The following is a 25,835-nucleotide window of genomic DNA, read 5'->3' as shown; positions in this document are numbered from 1 at the left end:
CCTGATGGTACTTCGTTTACCGAGTTCACTTGACAAGATATTATTATTCACAAACATCTTATGGGTACATAAGTGTCGTGGGTTACTCTGCGTTGGAGGTCGACTAAGATACTCAGATTTCCCAAATGCTTTTAAACATCCTGTAATTTTACCCAGTCGACACTTAGTGACGGAAATGATAATTATACATTGTCATAAAGAACAAGGACACATAGTAAGATCATTAGAAAAAGGGTATGGATATGTGTTTACTTGTTTGCAAACATGGACAGTACGTATTGAACTTATGTATAGTTTGATTACTGGTTCATTTATAATGGCCTTATTACGCTTCATTAAAAGAAGAAGGAAACCTTCAGAGACTTACAGTGACAGTGCGTCAAGCTTCATGGGTGCAGTTTCTGAGTTAAAGAGGTTTGTGCAACAGTCGAATCAGCAGAAGATAAATAGAGAATTGTCAGCGAGGCCCTCATCCAACAGCATGGATGGAGTTTGGGCAAGAGTGATTAGGTCTACACCACGACTGTTATTGTTGATCACCAGAGAACAGGGGAAGCAGGTCTCCTTGAAGCTTCGTATTAGTCTTTGTTGTTATTAATGTAGTTAGGTTGAGTAGGCGTACTGCTGTAAGTCCTACTAGTTCCTATAGTGTAATATGTTATATAATGAACCATGACCGTAGGCATCAAGGTAGCTTGTGTGGTATGGAGGGATTTTGGGAGCCGGTGTAAGATCCATTTTGAATGTTTTGTGTGTTGGTGAAAATCCCTCCATGTATATACTTGTACTTTGTTCCTATTGATCCCCTTAGTTGTACATTGTTGTCTTTTGATTACATTTGAATTGTTAATACTTGTATTTTTTTATTATAGTTTTTGTTTTTCTTACGCATACACTAAGTTTGTGTTTCTTCCCGAACTGCATGTGTTTTTTTACTTGACACTTGTTCTTGGCTGTAGCCATATTGATTTGCTCCTCCTTTTGTGTGTGTGTTCTATCCAGTCAGGATAGAATAACATTCATTTGTTGTGACTGATTTTATTGATTGAACAATTATTGGTTGAATAGCCGGGTGGTAATATTTGTTTAGAACTGTAGAATCCAAACTACAGCTATTCATCTATCCAAACCATAGTTTGGATTTTACACTCCTTTCATTGCAGTTTATATCTGTATTAGAAGTGGTAGAGTTTCAAGTCGCAAAGGGGGATGTATAATATTATACGTTAGGGATCACTTTCGTATACAATCAACCATATCGGAGGCTCATACCAGTGGCACATGTGAGGTTGCATGTTTTAAGAAGGAATCTAGAAATGGGTTAGTGACTATAGGGGGAATATACCGTAGTCCGTCTTGTCTTGCTGACGACTTTATCCTAAGACACATCTGTTCTTGGAGTATGGCAGAATGTTGTCTCATCATTGGGGACTTCAACGCACCGCATATCAACTGGATAGAGCTTACAGCTCCAGGTAGTGGTTTCGATAGCGACCTTTTATCTACCATTATTCAGTGTGCACTTGTGCAATGTATCACAAAACCGACACATATTGATTTCAATCATGATCCGTCACTGCTGGACCTCGCCCTCACCTACCACTGTGAGGATGTCTTTGATATCCAGCACCTTCCCCCAATAGTGAACTGTGATCACGTTGTAATTCACTTTAAGTTTAGGACACATGGTATACAATTCGTATCTGCTCCAACCCGTCCCAACATCTGGCGAGCCAATATTCCAGCGGTCAGAAACTGTGCTATCTCTACTGATTGGGCGGTTGACTCGGATGAATTGATCGAAGATGAATGGAATAAGTTTAAGGCGACATTCGAGTCCGTAACGTCGCCGTTTGTCCCATGATCAGCACGTAAGCTATCACACTGCCCTCCATATATTAATAAGGAAACCCGGAAGCTGTTAAAGCGTAGGAAACATTTCTGAGACTTATTCTTGTTGAAAGGTCATGCACCATTTAAGCGTGAGTACCAAAAATTCCGTAATATCTGTAGGAAAATCATAGCCAAATCCCGTACCACTTACAAACGACAGTTAGTATGTGATAGCCGTACTTGTCCGAAACGATTGTTTTCGTATGTTAAACGGCGAATGAAACGTAGTGTTGGTATTCCCCCGCTACTGTTACACAAAAATTCAGAATTACTAGCTGAATCAGATCGAGCAAAAGCTCAGACTTTTTCAGACTATTTTAGCGAAGTCTTCTCTACATTTATTGTAACAAATACTTGTCCCACTCACACCGAGATACCAACGATTGAATCTGCTTTGAAGATAAGCATCTCTTAAGTCAACTTTTCAGAACACTTTAAAATCACGAAGTCGATGTAGAATATCTTCGGACTTCACAGTCGTGCATGTTTGCTTCAACAACCAGGAGTTCAGTGTTAATCTATGGTCGCCACATATTCTAGGGGTTTTGCCATTCAACTTCAGTCAGTCAGTTAGTCAGTAACAACGTAGAACTTCGTACGTACGTACATCAGTTCGAGTTGCCATACCACATTAGCACACAGATGCAGTGGTCGATTCAAATCCCGTAGTGGTAGAGTTAGTAAGAGTATAAGCAGTAATAGGGAAGATTAGGGTTTGGAGATGTTAATTAAAGAGTATAATCCAGTGAAGTAAATTTGGAAAGATGAAAAAACGGACATCGAGAATTCAGAAGATTAGAATTTGGGAGAACACAAAGAGTGGATGCACCTGCGCCATTGCAAACGATTTTGAGCCATGTCATTCAGCGTCTCTAACCATCGGTTGCTATCATCTCGTGGTCCCCAACCAGGTAGTCTACACCTACCGACATGACTCAGTCCACTTGTCAGTGACGTCATGGACTTTTGCCATGTTTTGTTCTGGCCGCCCCTAGCTTTCTTCCAACCTACTCCTATACCACTGAACATAGCACGTCGTGGTAGTCGGTCGTTGGGCATACGTAACACGTGTCCCAGCCATCTCAACTGATGAAGTTTCACTACTTCATCAATTGATTTGCCATCCTTACCTAGTACTCGTTTCCTAACAACTGTGTTACTTACTCGATGGTCCCATGATATACGAGCAATGTTTCGAAGACACCTATGATCAAATACTAGTAACCTACGAATATCCTCTACTGTTACCGGCCATGTTTCACTGCCATAATGTAGGACGGGACGAACTGCTGCGCAGTAAACCCGTCCTTTGTTTGATAGACGGATATCTCGCCTACGCCATAAATGACGCAAGTTGGCGAAAGCTAGTCTAGCCTTCTGTATCCGTGCTGAGATTTCGTCACACACCAGACCACAAGGGCGGATGAGACTTCCAAGATAAGTGAAGCGATCGTCACGCTCAATTACTTCACTCCCTATCATTAGTTCGGGTGTCAATGCAACCCAATCCTGAAGCAATATTTTGCATTTCGAGGGAGAGAATCGCATCCCGAACATGCTTGCATTGTTGCTTAGAGTGGCCAGAAGACTCTGCATTTTGTCAGCGTCTTCACCAAATAGAACTATGTCATCGGCATATTCTAAGTCAAAAAGTGAATCTCCTGGTAGAAGTTCAACCCCTGGAAATCTAGACGAGGAAAGTGTTATCTCTAAAAGTACGTCAATGACAAAGTTGAACAAGAATGGAGAGTAGACAGCCCTGACGAACACCACTTGAGGTAATCAATTCTAATGACAGTTCGCCATAAGCTCTCACTCTACCAGGTTTGTTCGAGTAGAGAGCCTTTATAAGGTTAATATACTTCTTTGGTGCTCCTTTCAGTGACAAACACTGCCATAGAACCTCACGATCAACAGAGTCGAATGCTGCTTTAAGATCGAGAAATACCACCATTGTAGGGCGTCTGAATGTGTGTCTGTGTTCTAGAACCTGACGTAGTGTGAATATCTGATCTATACAATCACGTCCAGGTCGAAAACCAGCATGGTTTTCTCTAGTCTGTTCTTCACGAGCTTTGGTTTGGCGTCGAAGTATTATTGAAGCTAATATTTTAGATACTATATTAGTCAAACTAATTCCTCTGTGATTGTCACAAGAGGACTTTTGCCCTTTCTTATAGACTGGCACAATCAGTGATTGAGACCAGTCAGATGGGATTACGTCTAGTTCCCAAATTCTACCTAAGACCTCGTTTAGTCTCATTGCTAATACTGGACCACCATCCTTAAAAATCACAGGAGTAAACCTGTCAGGGCCTGCTGCTCTTCCTCGCTTCAGATTTCCTATGGCTTTTTCAACTTCGTAAAGAGACGGAGGACCTACATTAACTTGCCATTCAGGTTGACTAGAGATCGTGGGAAACCGAAGTGTGGCTGAAGGCCAGTTGAACTGATCCCTGAAGTGTTCTGCCCATCGATCCAATCTCCTGGATTGAGAATGAATAATATGTCCATCTTTCTCTGAGACTGTTTCGCTAACAGTCGGGTTCCTAATACCGATTTCCTTAACAAGTCTGAACAGTTGTCTGCTATTACCTATTGCCGCTGCCTTTTCCATCTCTCTTGCTTTCGCTACCCACCACTGTTCACGATCATAGCGTAGACTTCTTGTCAGCTTGCGCTTAAGCTGACTCCGCTCTTCATTATGTTCAGAGCCAGGTGGAATGAGTTTCCGAGCATCTATCAGTGCGATAGATGCTGCTGAGATCCAGCGTTGCTCCCTAACCTTCTGGTTTACCTTACTAGCAGATATCACTGCTGTTTCCACAGCTTTTCGGATATCATTCCATGCTGCCTCGGGGTGGGTATCACATACATGGCTGCCTAACTGTTTTCCTAGTTGTTCCTGAAATATACTCTCAGCTTGACTATCATTAAGTAGGCGCCTAAGAGGTTTCCTTGCAGCGTCTTTCTTACGTCCAGTAAAACGCAAGCAAATACGCGCTCGCACTAGAGCATGATCTGAATCTAAGCATGTGCTCCAGAATGAGCGACAGTCTTCTATCGAGCCCCTCCATCGGTGGCTGATAGCGATGTGATCTATTTGGGTCCAACGTTGAAGCGAATTAGGGGTCGCCATGTTAAAAGATGATTTTCCTTATGCTTAAAGTTAGTATTTGCAAGGGAAAGGCGGTTATCTGAGCATAGCTGCAACAGACGGTCGCCATTATCTGTTCTTTGAGCCACGACACCATAAGATCCACCCAGGTGTCTTCCCCTTTCGCTTAGTTTACCTACTTGAGCATTAAAGTCACCGGTCATTATTACTACATCCGAGCTCCTGGCTTTTCGGAGAAGGTCGGAGAGCTTTCTGTAAAACTCATCTTTTACATCATCTGCGCTGCAGTCAGTGGGAGAATAGGCAGAGACGACGAAGAGGCAACGACGAGTGTCCCTATCTTTTCGGATCCTTACTGTTCCGTTCAGTCGGACAGCGCACAAACGACTGTCTATTGGGATCCAGTCTAAGAGAGCTAGTTCTGCCCTAGGACTTAATGCTATACCTACGCCAGCGGGTCCACGAGAAGCAGCATCAGGGCTTCCAGATACACGAAGTGTGAATCGAGTTGCTTCTTTATTTTGGCATGGTGAGGTCAAGTGAATGACGCTACTCGGATCCTGTATGCGCGTTTCGGATACTCAGCACACATCGATGGCGCGGGATTCTGAAGTCTTAGCTAAGGAAGCCTGTTGTCCTATTTGGCACAATGTTCGGACGTTAAAAGCTCCTACGTGTAGTTTAGAGCGTGGTTTCAGGAGACCAGGAATAACGTTCCGCGTACTCGAATCGTCTGCCCTAGCGGTGCGAGATGATAAAGAGACGTGAGAAGGGTTAGTCATGGAGATAAGAGAGGTATTAGGAGGTGTAGGAAGGATTTGAACGTGACCAACTTGGTCTCGTGTGCTGTTACGGGTATGAGGGCTGATATCACTTCCCGGCTGCCCACACCGTGGAAGAGTATTTCTTGAGGAACCTGGAAAGGAAATTGCATTAGTGTTGGTCTTGACGACCTGGGAGCGTGACCGCAGAGCCCAGCGGGCAACTGCTTGAGGCCGGTCGCGCACGGCCTTTCCGTGGAAGGTTTTTAATGTGTTAGCTCCGTTCTTCGAATGGCCTTACCGCCTGAGACGGAAATCCGTGAGGCAAGGTGTGACATTTCTAGGGTCGAGCTTTTCTAACCCCACCCCTCCTTGTGGGAAGGCAGCATCGCTGCAGATGCTGGTTGTCCGAGGGAAACACCTTATTGCTGTCACACCCCTCTACAGTCAGCAGTACGACTTCACCCTCAGACCTTGAGTTGCTGCTTTTAGTCTTACAGTTCACCAATCGACCTGCCTGGCATGGTAGAACCTACAGGAACATATGTTCCAGCCATTATAGCTCGGTTGGGTCATCACGATAGGCAAGCCCGGCCAGCGCGTCAAGGTAGCAGCTTCGGTCAACTTCAATGGCTGACAATAGGTGTGACACATGCTAAAGAGTGAATCGGTTCGATTACATTTTTCGCACACAAATCGTCTAATGTCTTATGTACTGCTTCTCGAAGACCATGAGGAATTGTTCGTCTTTTAAGAAAGGCTTGACCACCCTGTACTACAAGTTCTATAGCCGGAATATAAAACGTGAAGATAAGATAAAATTTCGGGAGTTTCCAAATTTAATGTTACCAATAGTTAATGGACGGATGGCGAAGTAGAGACACGCAAGTAGGAGAAACTGCATTTAATCACCTTTTGTCAAGCCGCCTTTAAAGGTAATGATATTGGATGAACAATCAACGGAAGACTACAAACTGCATTAACCAGAACCTACCCTGATGTCAAACGAGTAATTCCAACTAAACACGTTCACTGGTCTAACCATAAATCGACAAATACTCCCATCATTCTACACCATTATTGTGCAATAACCCACCTGTGAGATGGCCCTATCTCGATGTCTGTGAACATACTCTAAGTAGTTAAGCTGTGCTATAAACATAACACATTACTATTAAATACAATATCTAGCGTAAGCATCACAATCACCGGCGGATATATACTGTATTCATCAGATCATCGTCAATGTTGCCTGCATGGTGAACGATGTTAAGTGGAAGACAGTTAAGGACCATCGTAAAGTAATCCCCATACCCACACTACCATCTACGTCAGTCATCATAGCCAAACCCACACCTCATGTTATTGTGCAACATGGAAAAGAAACGGTACCCCCAGTCCCTTACTGATTTATAGGTAGTGTCGGTAATCAAGAAGGCCTGGTTCGATAACTAACATGTGATTATCGCGAACCGACTTGGCAAAAAACCATGCACACAGTTAACACAAAGTTCCACTAATTCTTATTCAAGTCTTCATTGAAGCACATTACAAACGACCCTAATATGTTTTCATTTATCAACATGAAGTGTGTCAATATGTGGCTTCATCAATCGCAACAGATTTTGGTGACTATGTACATCGCTGCTTTTTTTGTCTCCTGTCATACCAACACATCTACTTTGACTTCAATGAATTATCTTCCAATGACTAAGTTATGTTATTTTCCATTTACGTACAAATCTATTTCAACATTCCATTATTTTCATTACAGATGTTCACTGTCAAATTGGAGTAATTTGTTCAACCTACTGATCATAATTTAAGGTTCGGTCTTATTGACTTCTTATGGAAATCTAGTTAATTAGCATGAATGACTGCAACTGCAATCCCGTCAGAATTGTGTTAGCTAATATCTACACTTCATACATTAATCAGTAGTGCATCGTATGGAGTAACTCCTAATTTTTCAAGGACTGTTGTCTTGTGATGAAAACTGTGTCTAAATATATTCTAATGACAGTCATGCCAATCGAATGTGGTGTGAAAATGAAAACGTCTAACGCAGCAAAAATAATATACTCATTTCTTGGACAAAAAAGGTGTATAAATATATACATGATTCTATATGAATTCATTCAGTCTGTATTTTTGAGAGTTTTCAAAATATGCTCAGACATTGATATAACAGCAAACCATGAAACATATTGTCCAAAATGACGCCAAATTGACACAAATTTTAATAGGACAACATTGAAATTATCCTGAACAGTAGTATTCACTCGAAAGTAATGTGAAGTGCTAGGTAATATAATTTTCACTAAATATTTCCGAATGCTTGAATCACGTTCAATTTGATTGATTAGTCCATTTATTTCAATGTTCAATACTTCGTATAGGTAAGTTCCACTTAAATTTCGTTGTTGTGTTTGTTGTTTTAATGATGTTGATGGACGTGAGCGAGTAGAATTTAAAGTAGACAAACTGTTACCATCTAGTGTAGAACCACTTTTTATCTTGACGGATGAGTCTAATGTCGACTGGCATGTGGCATACTGCTGGTAAATTGATTCATTTTGACTTAGATTTCTCAAAGCATTCAATTGATCTAGCTAAAAAATTTCAACAAGAATTCATTAATCAAACAAATCAGCAGTGAATAAATATCGATAAATTACCATACACATAATAAAACGATGGTTTATTATCATTATTTTACAACTAGACAATGATGGAAATAACTTACGGCGCCAATCCGACACCAGTTCAGAGTGCGACTTTTAGGATTTTCGCGTGAGATTTAAAACGCGTTGACGGGTAACCTGTGCATTATTAAAAACAAAGTATCTTCTTACTCTAACCATACTCCTAACGCTAAAAAATTATAGATTATAAACCTAGCTATTTCATGTTTACTGTAATAAATCATTCAATATGAAAAGGTTCATAAATCATGTGATAACTACTTATTGACTTCCGTTTCAAAAGTTATTGATCAGAAATTGTTTTATAAATGGGCACTGGCTTCTCGTTTTTTGATAGGTCATTCAAAATTGACGGTATAATTTAGATCTCCTGAAACATCATCTATTTGACCTATATATCACCACAAGTAGAACTATGCTTTGTAGAGTTTAACGTTTTAACAATTATTTGGTCAGTAGCTTCAGTAATGCAGAACGAACAAACCATTTTGTTTCGGGTAATAGACATGAGTTCATAGGTTAATAAACGGATATCCTATGTATCTTTTCTGTTATTGTATTGTGTATTGACAAATATTGATGAGTGTTTTCAAAAAAGGCACAACAAAATAAGGGACAATAATGTATTAGTTTCATAGTTTAGTGTGGAATTTCGTTTATCACTCGTCCTAAAAACCGTTATTAGATAACTCCCAATGGCATACAAATTTCAGAAAACAATGTGAAGCAATGACTACAGCTTACGATTGCTAAGCACAGATCACAAAGCCACCACGCGCATGATGGGAATGCCAACGAGAGAGAACGAGTGTATGAATAGGCCAACATTTGAGCTAGTGAGAATATATGTGTAAGCTTTAACGCAGGATTAAGCATACATGATAATAGACACATGGGGATAGTAGCAGAAAGATGTAAGCAAATTGTTGACAAAATTCCTATTAGGAAACTGAAGTCCTTACTCTAGTTGTCGTAGTATGAAAGAGAAAAATAGAAGTCGTCTCGTTTGTCCTATTGGAGTTGGAGTTGAGAAACAGTACGAATATATCACTGAACAATGAATAATGTGAAACTTTTAAGTGGGACTGTAAAAAATGAGTCAGGAATGTGATGTTTTCGGGACATCCAATAGGTTGGAAAACGATTAACGGATTGTGATGTGGACCATATTGATAAATAAAGGGGATAAACGCAATACTATGACGAAAAAAGCACTCAGAGAACAAGAACACTAACCATAGACTTTAGCTGTACGCCACAATCTTCCATATTTTTTATACATTCATTTAGTTTATCATAATAGGTTTCCAAAATTTGACCATCACGAAGTTTTGTCATTTGTTCTAAATTATCATTTAAATATAGATTGCACAATCCATAAGTGACAAAATCATCATGATTCTCAAAGGATGATGAACCTGTGAGAAAATTTAAAATACGAAACAAAGCTTTGAAAACACACCTTTTAATTTTATTAACCATTATTTAATAAGTAGTATGTCTCTTCCTACGTAATTTTAATCTCATGATTCTTCGGAAAATTGGTCGGTTAGTAAGACTGGTTGGTAAGTCCAAATAACATAGAAGTAATTCATGGAGATTTACATCAATAAATTAGTTAAACTTTTCATACTAACATCAGAAACGAGAGAAAAATGTATAAAAACCTCTTTTTTATTAACTATCCGCTAATTTTTTCCTAATGACGATAATGACTAGCCTTATATTTACAGTGTTGGAAAAACGATCAATTTAGTTGGAAGTTTCTTTTAGAGGTTGATATCATATTATATATATTTCAATAACAACCATTTATACGATCTACTTGGAGTCAGATTACGGGCAACTAAAATAATGTCCCCTATCTTCGTATATAATCATTGATTTAAATTGCGTTATTCAATAACGGAACTAAATAAGTAAAATACGAGAATGAATTTCGAATACGTATATTTACACACAATCTTTGATCCAGACAAAATATCGGAGAAGTGAAGCGGAACGACGCGCAGTGGAGAAGGCTTGTGAGCCAACTCCCTTTACTTTAGTCAAGCGTCAATCAATATTTATAGTCACACAAAAATAAGTTACAGACATGTGATTATTAGGATAAGAAATGTACATACATATATGCGCTCATAAAAATCAGTCAAGATGGATAAGCGAATAATTAATAAGGTCAAAATATAACTCAAGTAGAATGAATAGATTGGCCTGTTCGAAAACTAGAATAAGGTACATGGCTTTAAAATTATTGTGAATCGCGAGTTGGCTACTCTAAATTCTACCGACTGACAAGCTTCTGATATCCCAGTTCGACCCCAATACTATTCCCAATCTCCAATATATCAGAACACGAACCGTAGATGAAAAATCGTTTATGGGGTCAGGAGCAGCAGAATAATGATTTACAAACAAATGCATATTTATACAGTTAGGATTACTATAAATATTGACCAACCGAAAGATGACACGTTAAATAATGTTGACCAATAGGAAAATGACACGCGAAATAAATATTGATCAGTAGGGAAACGATCAATAGGGAAATGACACCATTTAACGTTCAAGGGTAGCGTTAGACTTAACCGGATAATTGTTTTTGGGATATTTTTCTGAGTATCCCAACACCTCCCCTTTGGAGAAGTTAATAGCGGCGTAACCGAGGATTTACTTGAAGTTTCTTTGGGTGTGTTCTTTTGCGATCCGACCTCCGAGGCAACCATACAGAACCAGAAGGATGTTCTACTTGAGTAGATGACTTAGTCGTCTCTGTTAGAGGTATTGGCGGAAGTTGAAACGTGTCCAACAGCAAGTCGAGTGGGACGTGTTTTGTAATTGCTTCTTTCTCCTTCGCTTCCCTTGACCTGAGTTGATTGTGGTGCCTGGTCCAGATTTCTTGGTTCACCTTGACATCATACATGACGTTCCCATGTTTTTGTGTGATTTCACCCTCTACCCATCTATCGCATCCGTGTCTATAATCTCGCGCATACACTTTTGTACCAACTTCGTAGGGAATTCGAGTATTCTTCATCTGGGGGCTTTGCTGGGCCACTTGCTTGGGTTTCATCGCACAATGAACTGTCCGTAGCTTTCGCCCCATAAGCATCTCAGCAGGGGATTTGGAGTTTGGTAATAAGTCATGCGGGGTCGTCCGGTACGCAACTAGGAAACGTTCTATGATATCTTCTGTGGTCCCCTCCCCTCGTGCTTTAAGCATGGCTCGTTTAAATGTATCAACGAACCTTTCAGCTTGTCCATTAGATTGCGGGTGATATGGCGGAGAGCGAACATGGTTGATCGAATTTTGCAGGCAAAATTCTCGGAATTGGCTAGATGTGAATTGTGAACCATTGTCTGTTACTATTGTTTCTGGAAGACCATGCCGAACGAAGATCTGATTAAGGAGTTTGATGGTTTGAGTTGTAGAGGGTGGCGCAATCGGCAATATCTCCGGCCATTTGGAGTAGGAGTCAACCAGTATCAGGTATGTGGTACCACCTAGGGGTCCGGCGAAGTCAATATGCACTCGCGACCAGGCTTTTTCTGACTTTGGCCAGGGTACTGGAGGCAACTTAGGAGGATTTTTCGCAGCTTTTTGACAGTGTGAACATCTTTTGACGAAGTCGACAATCTGCTTGTCCATATTCGGCCAATATGCATGGCTGCGAGCGATGGATTTCATACGGTTTATCCCTGGGTGTCCAGAATGGAATTGGCGTAGGACTTTGGAACGTAGGGTTGTTGGAATTACTACGCGATCACCGAACATCAGACAATCGTTAACAACACAGAGAGCGCTGCGACGATTCGCTAGTTGTTGCATATCACCACTCAGCTGCTTAACTGGCCATCTGCTCTGAACATAGGTGATCGCTTCTTGGATAATCGGGTCTTCTCTGGTAGCTTCCCGAACATCTTCAGCGGTAACAGGCATTGCTCGAACGGCATTCGCTAATAGTGTAGGACCGGAATCGTCTTCAGTTGATACTATGGCTATGAGTGTGTCCTCATCAGTGGTAGAATGGTTACTGATAAGTCTGGACAGTGCATCTGCTTGACCAAAATCTTCGGAACGTCGATATTGGATGTCGAAGTCGTACCCCAATAACGCCAACGCCCAACGTTGAAGACGATTAGCATTATGGGCAGGAATGCCTTTCTTTGATCCAAAGATTGATAACAACGGCTTGTGGTCTGTGAGCAAGGTGAAACGGCGCCCGTAAATGAATTTGTGGAATCGCCGGACAGCAAAAATTAGGGCTAACGCTTCCTTCTCTATCTGGCCGTAGCGTTTCTCAGCAGGTGTTAGTGTTCTCGAAGCGTGCATCACCGCTTTCTCTGACCCGTCGGGAAAGACATGTGAGAGTACGGCACCCAGTCCATGCGTTGAAGCGTCAGCAGCAACCACAATGGGTAGTTTCGGATTGTAGTGGGTTAGCAGAAGATTGGAACTTAGCATAGCTTTAAGTTTTGAAAAGGCTGACTCACATTGCGTTGACCAATTCCAAGTAGCATTCTTTTCTAACAGACGATTTAATGGATATCGTACGTCATGCAGTGATGGAAGAAATGCTGAATAGTAGCTAATCATTCCCAAAAATGATCGGAGTGAGGAGACATCAGTGGGAGCAGGCATTTGTTGGATTGCGTAAGTATTTTGAGGATCAGGGTGTCGTCCGGAAGCATCAAAGATAAATCCCAGGTACTTAACGAAACGTAAGAAGAATTGGCATTTTTCTGGGCGAAGGCGAAAACCATTATCCTGGAGGCGTTGCAGAACTAAGTGGGTTCTGGTATTCAATTCATCAGCAGTTGAGCCGACAATGAGGACATCGTCAAGGTATGTAGCAACACCAGGAACATCTGCCAGAATAGTGTCCATGATCTGCTGGAAGATCGCTGGAGCAGTTTTGATACCAAAGGGTAACCGGGTATATTGGAAAAGTCCTCGGTGGGTGTTGATTGTCAACAACTCTCTGGATTCTAGAGCGACTGGAATTTGAAGGTAAGCATCTGCCAGATCCAGCTTAGCAAAATAGGTACCACCATTTAAAATAGTAAATAAGTCATCTGGGATCGGCAGCGGATAGTGATGGTGCTGTAGAGCTGCGTTGAGTCCTGTGGAAAAGTCTGCACAGATGCGTATGGAACCATTGGATTTTTTTACAACCACAATTAGAGCAGCCCATGATGAATAAGAAACAGGTACTAGGACACCCTCAGTTTCCAAACGTTGAAGTTCAGCGTGAACCAGAGGTAAAGATGCGTATGGGACTGGACGCTTTGGGCGAAAAACTGGTGTAGCTTCTGACTGCAGTTTTAAAACAGCTTCAGTTGTGGTACAAAGTCCGAGACCAGGCTTAAATAGTTCAATAAATCGTTTTCGAAGGTCTTCAACATGGTGTTGTGTAGAAGCAGTAGTTTGGACTTGATTGCAGATAGCGCTAATAGGAAGATCAGCGAGACCAAGTTCTTCAAACCAATCTAACCCTAAAAGGTTGAGCGGGGAATTGGTGATGTAGCATGTCCCATTGAAGGTTGTACCTCTGAATGAAATGCAGCAATAGAGTTCACCATGAAGGCGGAGATGACCCCCACAGGCACTGACGGCTGTCTGAGAGGATGGTTTGATGGGAGGTTGACCCAAGGTTCGCCAAGTCTTTTTCGACAAAATGGTGATATCTGATGCAGTGTCCAACTGCAAACGAACTGGCTGACCATTGATTGAGAGGGTCAGAAATTTGCGTAGAGTCGCGGCATGAGTATGGAATACTGCTGCTAAACTCCTTGATGAGGTAATCGGCTTTTTGTGAAAACGACGCTGCGTCTGTGCATTTCGACGGTTAATGGATCGGTTGGGTTTGCAAAAGCCGCTTTTGTGACCAACTTTCTGACAGCGATCGCACATATGCTGTTTGAATGGACAGAACTTCACGTAATGCCAGGCTCCACAGTGCCAACATGGCGAGGGGGCTTCTTCTGAACCGGTTTAGAGTGATTAGAGATAGAAACAGCGCTGGCGTTCGAAGGACTTGAGTTTGTCGATCTCGAAGATTTTTCTGGTGCTGAACAGCATGAACTTCGGGACCACCCTGGCCCCCAGATTGGACCAAAGTGGTGTCACGCTGCAGATTGATGATACGCTGGTATTCGTCTATGATCGCATTAAGTGTCAGTGTTGGATCTTGTTCAAGGCGGTTAAGCAACCGAGTTCTGATGTCGGAGAATTTGGGTGACTGAAGACTGCATATGAGTATTAGGGACTTGAATTGGTCTTCAGTGAGGGATCTGAGCTTGAACCGTTCGCACTCACGGTTAACAACGCCGACGTGGGTCAGGAAGTCATCGGACTCATTCATGACCAATTTTAAGCAGCGATATCGGGTACTGAAGAGTGATTGATGATCACCAAAAAGTTGGCTAAGGGACTGAATAGTGGCGTCGAATGAACGGTCGCGTGGGTTCTGCGGTAGAATGAAGTTGCAATACTTATCCAGCTCGGATGGACCAAGTTTACGAAGAAGAAGACGCATCTTCCACGAATCATCTTTGTCAGCAAAGTCAACTTTGAAAGGTCTTCATAACGTCTGAACCAGGTATCAAATGTAATGTTGGCATCAGGATCATAAAGAAATTCTGAAATACTATTGGTAATACCATCAACTGATTCAGGAATCGTCGGTGTAGTTGGGACTCGAGAAGATATATGCGTCTGAGTAATCATCTCCATCAGCTTCAGCTGCTGTTCGAACAATTTTTCTAATTTGGCTGGATCCATAGTTATTCACCAACTTGTTGCTAAATCTCCGTCGCCAATTTATTGTGAATCGCGAGTTGGCTACTCTAAATTCTACCGACTGACAAGCTTCTGATATCCCAGTTCGACCCCAATACTATTCCCAATCTCCAATATATCAGAACACGAACCGTAGATGAAAAATCGTTTATGGGGTCAGGAGCAGCAGAATAATGATTTACAAACAAATGCATATTTATACAGTTAGGATTACTATAAATATTGACCAACCGAAAGATGACACGTTAAATAATGTTGACCAATAGGAAAATGACACGCGAAATAAATATTGATCAGTAGGGAAACGACCAATAGGGAATGACACCATTTAACGTTCAAGGGTAGCGTTAGACTTAACCGGATAATTGTTTTTGGGATATTTTTCTGAGTATCCCAACAAAAATAATAACCGACACCACAAGATATAAGTAGTATGTATCAAGAATTGGAGGTAGGATTCTTATTGACAGAAGAGGAAAATGAGAAAAGAGAGAAAAAAGTAGAAGCAGTTCGAGTAGCAGCAGTAATGAAAGAACGATGGAACTTGTAAGAGATAGTTTAAATATGTACAAATAGTGCATTTAATGTAATGTTTTGATACTTTATAAATGCAGTATGTGATTTCGCTTAATACAGTAAACCGGAATAATCTAACCAAGTCTTCATTTATTACACCACCAACCTGGATACTTAATCGATATGCTACACAGAGACTGTGCCACGTTATACAAGATACACAATTCACGAGTAAAAATAAAAGCCCAGAGTATACTTACTTAATTACGCCTGTTACTCTTCGTGAAGGAGCATAGGCCGCTCACCAACATTCTCCATCCAACCCTGTCCTGGCCAGTCCTTTCCAGCTCCTTCCAATTGTTATTCATCCTTTTCATATCTGCTTCTGTTTCCCAACTTAATGTGTTCTTTGACCTTCTTCTTTTCTGTTTCCCTTCAGGATTCCAGGTTAGGGCTTGCCTCATGATGCAGTTTGACGATTTGCGTAATGTAGGTCCTATCCATTTCCATCGTCTTTTCCTAATTTCTTCTTCAGCTGGAAGCTGATTTGTTCTCTCCCATTGAAGGCCGTTGCTGATGGTATCCGGCCAATGGATGTTGAGTATCTTGCGAAGACAGCTATTTATAAATACTTGTACTTTCTTGATGGTGGTTGTTGTAGTTCTCCAAGTTTCAGCTCCATACAGTAGAACTGCCTTGACGTTCGTATTGAAGATTCTCACTTTGATATTGGTTGAAAGTTGTTTTGAGTTCCATATGTTCTTCAATTGTAGGAATGCGGTCCTTGCTTTGTCAATCCTTGCCTTAACGTCTGCATCTGAGCCTCCTTGTTCATCGATGATGCTTCCCAGGTATGTGAAGGATTCTACATCTTCCAGAGTTTCTCCATCAAGTGATTGGATTGCCGTTCTCCGCTTCGAATTTGAGGACCTTGGTTTTCCCTTTGTGTATGCTGAGGCCCACTGATGCAGAGACTGCTGCTCGTGTTTGGCTGTTGTTAATTGCTGCCTTCTTGTTTTTCCTTTCTTTGATCTTGTCCAGTGTTTCTTTATGGTGGTGCTTCTTTAGACTCAGAACCTCTTGACACGTTGAAGTTAATGCTTCTTTGATACCTTTCTAGTTGTCCTCCATAGTAGTTCCTTCTTCCTTCAGTAGATCCTGTAAGGCTTAGAACCTGTTGTTGAGAGCTATCTCGAATTCATTGAGTCTGTCAGTATCTCGAAGGAAGGCTGTATTGAACCTTTGTATTGCTGTTTGTCCAGTTGTCCAGTTCTTTTTTAGCTTCAGTTTTAAGTTGGCTACAACTAGGTGGTGATCTGAAGCCATGTCAGCACCTCTCCTGGTTCTCACATCTTCCATTGTCCTTCGGAATTTTTTGTTGATGCAAACATGATCAATCTGGTTCTCTGTGGTGTAGTTCGGTGAGATCCATGTAGCTTTGTGTATACGTTTGTGTGGAAATATTGTGCCACCTATGACCAATTTGTTGAATGCACACAGATTTTCAAAATTTTCCCCATTTTTGTTTCTCTCCCCCAGTTCATGTCGTCCCATGATATCTTCATATCCGGTGTTGTCTATCCCGACTTTGGCGTTTAGATCTCCCATCAGAATGATGAGGTCCTTTCTTGGGCATTTCTCTATGATTGATTGCAGAATATAGGCTAGATGATATTTTACTCAACACACAAGCAGTCTACATTCAATAAGTAAAGAGTAGAAAGCAATGATAGAAAAGAAACCACATATTTAAGGAGTTAAAAATCTGTCTGTACATTCACATCCAGTAGCTAATCAAATCTTGCTTCACTGATTACTCATCAGTGTTGGTTATAAATGATTGATATATGGAGAATTATAGGTTACTTGCTGAGTATTATACCATTTTGAAATTCTCCGACATCCTAGTCAGGGCTCTATATGATCACATTGTCAACCTAAAAAGGCAAGATGTGCGGCTTTCGATTTTATTCAATCTAACTATGAGGCAAAGTATTGCCTTAATGTAGAACTAGTTACTCAGAACTTTTGCGACCAATGTAACGTCATGGAGGGATAAACGATGCCAACGTAAGTCACATCAATTTTACCGATAATTTTAAAACCTAAATATGACCTTAATTTAAGGATGAATCGGGAAGATATGACTGCCAAAACAAATGAACTCCTACGACGGATTCCGAGGAATATTGATGTGGATTTACGTAAACGAAGTCTCATGTCAAAACGGTCAGAATCTACGGGAAACATCTAAAACTTTTAAACTAAAGATTCTGATCAGGTTAGGACAAGAATACTTACGTGTAGTACAAGGCATGATTCAAAATGGAATAATTATGTGTTCAAACATACCTGATAAGATTTTACAAATATTTGAAGCCAGATTTGTGAAAACAATACATGACTGATGGAAATTTGTGCTCCATTTCTTTTTTAAAGGAAGAATTTTATTTAATAAATTTGTTAGGCGTTCATTTATTGAAAACGAGATCCTCGATTCCTAAGTGTTAAATTAAAAAAGAATAAACAACACATTGTTTTAGAAATTGACAGTTCTACGAAGTTAACAAATTTTATGCAGCTATTCTCTTAATGATACCTCTATTAATCAAAACGATAATCCAAACTGAAAAGTACTGAACGAGTGTTTAGTTCTAGAATGGGGCATTTTAGCAATACATACTAGTTCCTATAGAGATCGAAACATGACAGAAAAATACCGAAAATAGAATTCTGTTTTGTCATTTGAATTTAATATACACACATGTCAAGTCAAAGTCCCTCATTAGCGATTTGATTTGTACACAGAAGTGTAAGCTTTGTGGTTGGGTTACGTAAGGCAAATAAAACCGGCAATTAGAGACTTATCCACTTTTTTCTCTAAACAGTGTATCATCTTATTTAAGCTTTAAATTTTTAGCTGACTTAAGTATTTTCTTCTTCAAATCATTTCATTACCAAAATGAATTTAATTTTTTTTTACTGCTCTAACTTGAGTGTGGAGTTATGCATGACGTATTTCAGCGACAACAGAAATTAGCATGTTGACTGAATAAGCATTGAAATTTTGGGAAAAGTACAGTGATTTAGTTATTCACTATTGCATACCTTAATATTATTTCCAGTGGGGTTCAGAACACATATTTTTTTCCATTACAGAATTGTCAGTTAGATGTGCCTGGATATCAACGTATCGGCTTTCCAGACCAGACCTGAAATAGACATCCAAAAATTTCATCATTATAGCATTATATACTAAACCTCCTCCTACCCTTTAGGTTTTTGAACTTTCCTCTCTTTAAATGTACTCAAGATGATACGTCACTTTGAAATGGCATAAGAAAGTGGCTCAATTATGTGTCAACACTTCAGGCTGTTGAAAGACCAAGTGGATATTTTTCTCCCACATACTTTAATTCATACTGTTGCATCTGGATAATCCTATTGAACATTCCATGTTATTGTTGAGCCGATTACATCATTAAGTAGTTACGATGCTACTTATCAATGAAGCTTTCCATAAGAATTAGAATCTTGACAACCTTTCTTCCCTTAGAGTGTGTTTGGATATCAAGTACACGGATCTGCACTATGCAGAATTAGCTTAAAAAATGAATGCTGGACAACTCTGGAAGAACTCTATCTATTATCATCTTAGAAAAAAGCTCAACATACACCCTTAAACGAGGATGTAAAGGGATTAATATATCACATTAAGTGACAAAACATTTACTTAACACAGCTTTTAGAATCGACTACAAGGTCTCACCTGCTTTACGGATGAAATATTCCGATGATTTTGACAATTAATTGGAGTTGAGGTGATAAACTTGGAATGGTTGTTACGATATTTCCAACTCTTTACATCTTTTGATAAGGAGGCCACGAAAACACTTGAATTGCTTTTCTCTTCCATATACTCAAATTCTGAAGTCTAACTTTTGCGATGTCAAACCAATATATACAAAATATATTTAAACACAAGTTTATGGAAAATTTGAAACTGAAAACTAAATAAACGATCGAACAGGAGGAGTGTTCAAATTCATTTAGGCCAACTACTATTGTTTAGAGGAATATTTAATTTTATTTAAAATACCAGACTGTAGAAATTAACACGTAGTATAATGGCGTCATGGAGACATGTAACTATACAGAGTCGAGTGTCTTTCCAATCAACTCGAAAGTTTGCAACATTTGGGAAAGAGTAAAGAAATGAAATTCAGCTACACTATATAGCATATACAATCAGTATTATGAACACCTTATTTTTGTGCTTCACTCTATAGAACGTATGGGAATGAATGTTATAACGCTCGCGATTTACTTCGTCTAATGTTATAACGGTTGGGTTTCCACGTACACGTATGAGACGTTGATTTACCTTAAATGATTATCTACACTAGACCCCTCCCAGTGTCTACTCTACAGGACGTCAACACAACTAAGATCAAGAACATGTAATTAACCTGACCACAACGTAAATATATTTGCACACCAAAACCCGTCACAATCCACAACAATGAACAAACAATAATAAGTGTGTTGCAATGATAAGAATAAAGGAATATATAACTCATCTGACACATGTCAGACTATCTACATGTCTGACTAAGCAGACAACCAATCATGATCATCCTCGACCACACATCACCTCCCTCGCGAAGTTTGGTTGTATGACACTTCACTTTTGGGTCTATTTGAAAAGATCTCTTTTGTTTTCATTCCCTTGATGATCTTCGTTTAACTTCTGATTTCAGCTCATTTTTTCTCATTTCAACTTGTAGTGGCGATTGGATATTAAATATATCACATAATACTTCCATTGGTAAAACTTTGGGTTTAGATGACTCATAAACATTTTTTCTGTCTCGCAGTTGATTGATGTGTCTAATAATTAGTGTATTTTCGACCATCACTTCATACAGTACGGTCCTACGTCTTTTTTTAATACAGCCAAATATCCATCTTGGCTTGCCAGGCCGGAAATCACATGCGTAGACTGAGTCATCTGCTTTGAATTCTCGAGTCTTCGGGCAATTTCATTCATTATTCTTTTATAGTCACTCATTCCGTCTTTTGGGATCAAAACATCAAAAAAATGACCAATTAGAACATTTTTTTGATGTTTTGATCCCGAAAGACGGAATGAGTGACTATAAAAGAATAATGAATGAAATTGCCCGAAGACTCGAGAATTCAAAGCAGATGACTCAGTCTACGCATGTGATTTCCGGCCTGGCAAGCCAAGATGGATATTTGGCTGTATTAAAAAAAGACGTAGGACCGTACTGTATGAAGTGATGGTCGAAAATACACTAATTATTAGACACATCAATCAACTGCGAGACAGAAAAAATGTTTATGAGTCATCTAAACCCAAAGTTTTACCAATGGAAGTATTATGTGATATATTTAATATCCAATCGCCACTACAAGTTGAAATGAGAAAAAATGAGCTGAAATCAGAAGTTAAACGAAGATCATCAAGGGAATGAAAACAAAAGAGATCTTTTCAAATAGACCCAAAAGTGAAGTGTCATACAACCAAACTTCGCGAGGGAGGTGATGTGTGGTCGAGGATGATCATGATTGGTTGTCTGCTTAGTCAGACATGTAGATAGTCTGACATGTGTCAGATGAGTTATATATTCCTTTATTCTTATCATTGCAACACACTTATTATTGTTTGTTCATTGTTGTGGATTGTGACGGGTTTTGGTGTGCAAATATATTTACGTTGTGGTCAGGTTAATTACATGTTCTTGATCTTAGTTGTGTTGACGTCCTGTAGAGTAGACACTGGGAGGGGTCTAGTGTAGATAATCGTTTAAGGTAAATCAACGTCCCATACGTGTACGTGGAAACCCAACCGTTATAACATTAGACGAAGTAAATCGCGAGTGTTATAACTATATACATATATATTCAGAAAATCAACTTAAGAACGCCTGAGTGTTCTACAAATAAATCGTACTCAAAGATTAGAAATTTCAACATAGAATCAACTGCACTTCATATCAGTTACATGCCAGTATATATTAAGGCCTTCATATGTAAACTATGTTTTCACTAGTGTTTGACCGTTATGATTTTGCGGTCTATTATCTAGACTGTTGTAAGTAGTGAAACTTTTATTTTTATTCAACCTTTTGGAGGATTTGATTCAGTAAATAATACGTTTATGAAATGATCTCTTAGGAAATGACTTGTCAAACGATTCTCTCACAGATTGTAGTTATCTGGTAAGCTTTAGTATAAAACCATCTGAACACAGGTGATGTAAGAACGTCTACTCTACTCCCGAGAGTAAAATAACTATCAGTCTATTAGAAAACTCTTCAACAAAAACGACTCAGATGTAAATTTTTAAGACCTCTTTTTTATTTAACTATTAATTTACGCTTCAGATGACAAAGGCAGATAGACTAATGTGTAATAACTCGAAAAAGTCACTGAAATATGTTAGGGCTCACATTATCCGACTAAAGCAAGCCCTTAGATTTATCCTACATAAAATAACACAAAAAGGAGTGACCATACCTGTAAACTTTACAGGAATGTGAGGAGTAACACTGGCTTGTCGTGGTTCCTATGCCTAACTGCATTCATCAATTTTCTAATGGGTATTGTTACCGCAAAAGATCCGGAAAGTTACGGTTTCACTATACAAGCTCCTTTTCACGATATGAGTGAAAAGATTAACAAATATCATATTAGATCAGAAGAAAATTTGAATGACAAATCACACGCAACTATTTTGGGGTGTTTTAATAGTAATATTACTAATAATTGTTTTGTTTAGTCCTATATACTTCGTAAAATATGCAATTCTCAGCAACTAGGATTAGTTCTAGTAAGCAGAACATTAAAGTTAATAATAATAACAATAATTGAAAACCATAGTTTTTCAGAAAAACCCAAGCTGTCGAACATAAACCACCTTCTTACCAATACCACCGGATTTAGAATGTTAAAGATAAACAATGTTGATACTGACAGATACGTGTGCTGGTCTACTAATTGTCAACTCTGGTGTTAATACGACGAACGAGACTATTTCCATTCGTGTCTTCCATGAAACATTAACTAGAGTAAAAACTCCAATTTCCTAATAGAAAATATATTTAGGTTAATGATCTATATATCTATTAAAATGGTCATAATTAATAAACTGATAAATTGTCAATGAACACAAATCATAGTGAGAATACATTGGAAGCCTACAAAGTAATGAGAAAATGTATTGAAAGTTGACTTTATATTCACACTAAATTCACCTTGAATCGATATTAGTTTTTTTCTCACAAGTTGTATTTGGAGATTTCCCATCGCCAACAGATACTCTATCCACCTAGTAATTCTTGGGTGATAGATGCATCACACTCCCTACCATAGTAAAACGACTGGGACAACATTGTGTGGTACCCCAATTTCTATTCCCTTTGGCATTCTCCAGCTAAAAAACCATATTCTGTCCTGAAGTTTCTTTCCAGAACATTAGGAAACCTAATCTCGGAACAATTGAGAACTCATTTAAGTGTTTACTTCAAAATTCATCTGAAAAAAAATCTGCGTTATCCTCCTACTTTAAGAAGCATAATGTTCGCTTCGAAAGCGTTCCAAGAACAGCAGCTACAAAGGTGCTCTGACTAAAAAATCCATACGCAGTTCTGCAGGAAATTCTAAGCTTCCAACCTGTGCAGTACAAAAGAATTAGGGGGAATATGATTCAGATGTATAATTTCCTCATGGTCCTCTTCACCATAACAGACCAACGATTCATCCTAGTACTAAATTACACCTAAGAGGATATCCAATTATAAAAAGAATATGAACGAACTCATACAGAAATCTGTGCAAGCTTTCCAGTGGTTAGGATCAGCAAACTGTAGAAGTCCCTACTAGGGGCAATAATAACAGCAACTTCTATAGTTGCGAGAAAACTCGATGTTTACTCTAATTCCGTAGGGACTAAGAGCGATTACTTTAATAGCTACTCCACGGCCACTTTCATTATTAATAACTGACTTGTTTTAACTGTCATTTTCAGAAAAATGACAACCATACGTCTTAACTACCAAAAACGCTTTACAACCGCCCGTACGAAAATTATAAGAAAATAATAGTTTGCCAGTTCCGCTATGCTAATTTTTAAAGTTTAACTCGCAGTTTTTATCCCATTTAACTGCAGAACACTATGACGAAATGGACACGTTTCTCAGTGACAATCAATATATTCTCATATATTACATTCAAACTGGTTGAGAACAAATGCCTTTTATCCACTCACTGTAGCAGTTCTTGTCATGCTTCTCTCAACTTGATATACTTTCGCTCGCACGACTATGCCCGTTACATGGGTCATTTACCCCTAATAAAAAGTGGTCAGTCAGTCATTCAGTAACAACGTAGAATTTCGCACGTACGTACATCAGTTCGAGTTGCCATACCACATTAGCACACAGATGCAGTGGTCGATTCAAATCCCGTAGTGGTAGAGTTAGCAAGAGTATAAGCAGTAATAGGGAAGATTAGGGTTTGGAGATGTTAATTAAAGAGTATAATCCAGTGAAGTAAATTTGGAAAGATGAAAAAACGGACATCGAGAATTCAGAAGATTAGAATTTGGGAGAACACAAAGAGTGGATGCACCTGCGCCATTGCAAACGATTTTGAGCCATGTCATTCAGCGTCTCTAACCATCGGTTGCTATCATCTCGTGGTCCCCAACCAGGTAGTCTACACCTACCGACATGACTCAGTCCACTTGTCAGTGACTTCATGGACTTTTGCCATGTTTTGTTCTGGCCGCCCCTAGCTTTCTTCCAACCTACTCCTATACCACTGAACATAGCACGTCGTGGTAGTCGGTCGTTGGGCATACGTAACACGTGTCCCAGCCATCTCAACTGATGAAGTTTCACTACTTCATCAATTGATTTGCCATCCTTACCTAGTACTCGTTTCCTAACAACTGTGTTACTTACTCGATGGTCCCATGATATACGAGCAATGTTTCGAAGACACCTATGATCAAATACTAGTAACCTACGAATATCCTCTACTGTTACCGGCCATGTTTCACTGCCATAATGTAGGACGGAACGAACTGCTGCGCAGTATTATTATTATTATTATTATTATTTGAACACATGAATATTGGTACAAGAGAGCGCCAATATATATGCGCCACACAAAACAATGAGAATCCGAAGAGAAATAGAAAAAAAAAGCTAAGGAGCGCAAAAAAAAAAGAGAACAATAACGAAGAGAATGGTGTAAGGCAGTATGGTAGAAATGAGGGAACGGAAAGGTACAATCGGAGGAAATCTTTCAGGTAAGGGATACACAACCACTTTTTATGAAGAAAGTAAAAGAATTTTACAGCAGGATCGCCACTGGCTTCTATTCTGCGCCATATCTGATAACGTCTCTAGCCACTGTGTAGCACCATCTCTCGGACTCCAACCAGGGAGTCGTGAAGGACCAACAGAATCCAGTCCTTTGAAGCTTTCTTTCATGCCACGACACCATGTCATGCACTGACCACCTCTCCGCTTCTTCCAACCAGTCCCAGAGTCGGCAAATAATCCACGACTTGGGATTCTCTGGGACGACATTCGGAGAACATGTCCAAGCCACCGAAGTCGGTGTTTCAAGATGGTGACACCAATTGAATAATCATCTCTGTGCCCGAAAACACGATGCCAAACCTCTGCATTACTGACATGGTGTTGCCACTGAATTTCAGCAATCCTTCGGAGACAGCGATGATCGAACACAGAGAGTCGTCTAACGTCCTCAACTTGGAGAGACCAGGTTCCACAAGCAGAGAGCAAAACTGCTCTCACCGACGCGTTGTAGATCCGACCTTTTACAGCCAGACTAACATCACGAAGGCACCAAAGATGGCCCAGATTAGCATGAGCCGCTCTGGCTTTCACTATACGTGCATTGCCCGACCGAAGCTGCTACCTTGACGCGGTGGTCAGACTTGCCTATCGTGATGACCCAACCGAGCTATAATGGCTGGAACA

General features: G+C 39.8%; 2 protein-coding genes across 3 annotated transcripts; both read right to left on the bottom strand.

The window, feature by feature from the left end:
* Window positions 1–2,378: 2,378 nt before the first annotated feature.
* MS3_00000127 (uncharacterized protein) lies at window positions 2,379–6,884 on the bottom strand. The gene has a single exon (XM_051208018.1). It carries the CDS (start codon window positions 5,030–5,032, stop codon window positions 3,614–3,616), a length of 1,419 nt encoding a protein of 472 aa, XP_051069772.1. The 5' UTR covers window positions 5,033–6,884; the 3' UTR covers window positions 2,379–3,613.
* Window positions 6,885–7,719: 835 nt separating this feature from the next.
* MS3_00005679 (uncharacterized protein) lies at window positions 7,720–24,798 on the bottom strand. 2 transcript variants are annotated; one of them, XM_051213768.1, is made up of 5 exons: window positions 22,747–24,798; window positions 19,565–19,729; window positions 18,148–18,295; window positions 9,714–9,895; window positions 7,720–8,384 (listed from the first exon to the last, which is right to left on the bottom strand). In XM_051213768.1, exons 2-5 carry the CDS (start codon window positions 19,709–19,711, stop codon window positions 7,911–7,913), a joined length of 951 nt encoding a protein of 316 aa, XP_051069770.1. In that variant the 5' UTR covers window positions 19,712–19,729; window positions 22,747–24,798; the 3' UTR covers window positions 7,720–7,910. The 2 variants fall into 2 exon arrangements, with proteins under 2 accessions (XP_051069770.1, XP_051069771.1); XM_051213769.1 differs by lacking the exon at window positions 22,747–24,798 and having other exon boundaries at window positions 16,056–20,862.
* Between the last annotated feature and the right edge of the window lie 1,037 nt (window positions 24,799–25,835).

This window comes from Schistosoma haematobium, chromosome 3 (assembly GCF_000699445.3).
Source record: "Schistosoma haematobium chromosome 3, whole genome shotgun sequence".
In the NCBI taxonomy this organism is placed as follows: domain Eukaryota; kingdom Metazoa; phylum Platyhelminthes; class Trematoda; order Strigeidida; family Schistosomatidae; genus Schistosoma; species Schistosoma haematobium.
The sequence above is the reverse complement of the archived record's forward strand: the minus strand, read 5'-3'. Positions and strand labels throughout refer to the sequence as shown.

Excerpts from the sequence above, each read along its gene's own strand:
- MS3_00000127 (XM_051208018.1), bottom strand. The coding sequence starts at position 5,032 with ATGGCGACCCCTAATTCGCTTCAACGTTGGACCCAAATAGATCACATC.
- MS3_00005679 (XM_051213768.1), bottom strand. The coding sequence starts at position 19,711 with ATGGAAGAGAAAAGCAATTCAAGTGTTTTCGTGGCCTCCTTATCAAAA. Across the intron at positions 18,296-19,564 it reads ATATTTCATCCGTAAAGCAG|GAATCGAGGATCTCGTTTTC; the intron begins GTGAGACCTTGT and ends TTTAACACTTAG. Across the intron at positions 8,385-9,713 it reads GCGTACAGCTAAAGTCTATG|CTAGATCAATTGAATGCTTT; the intron begins GTTAGTGTTCTT and ends GAAATTTTTTAG.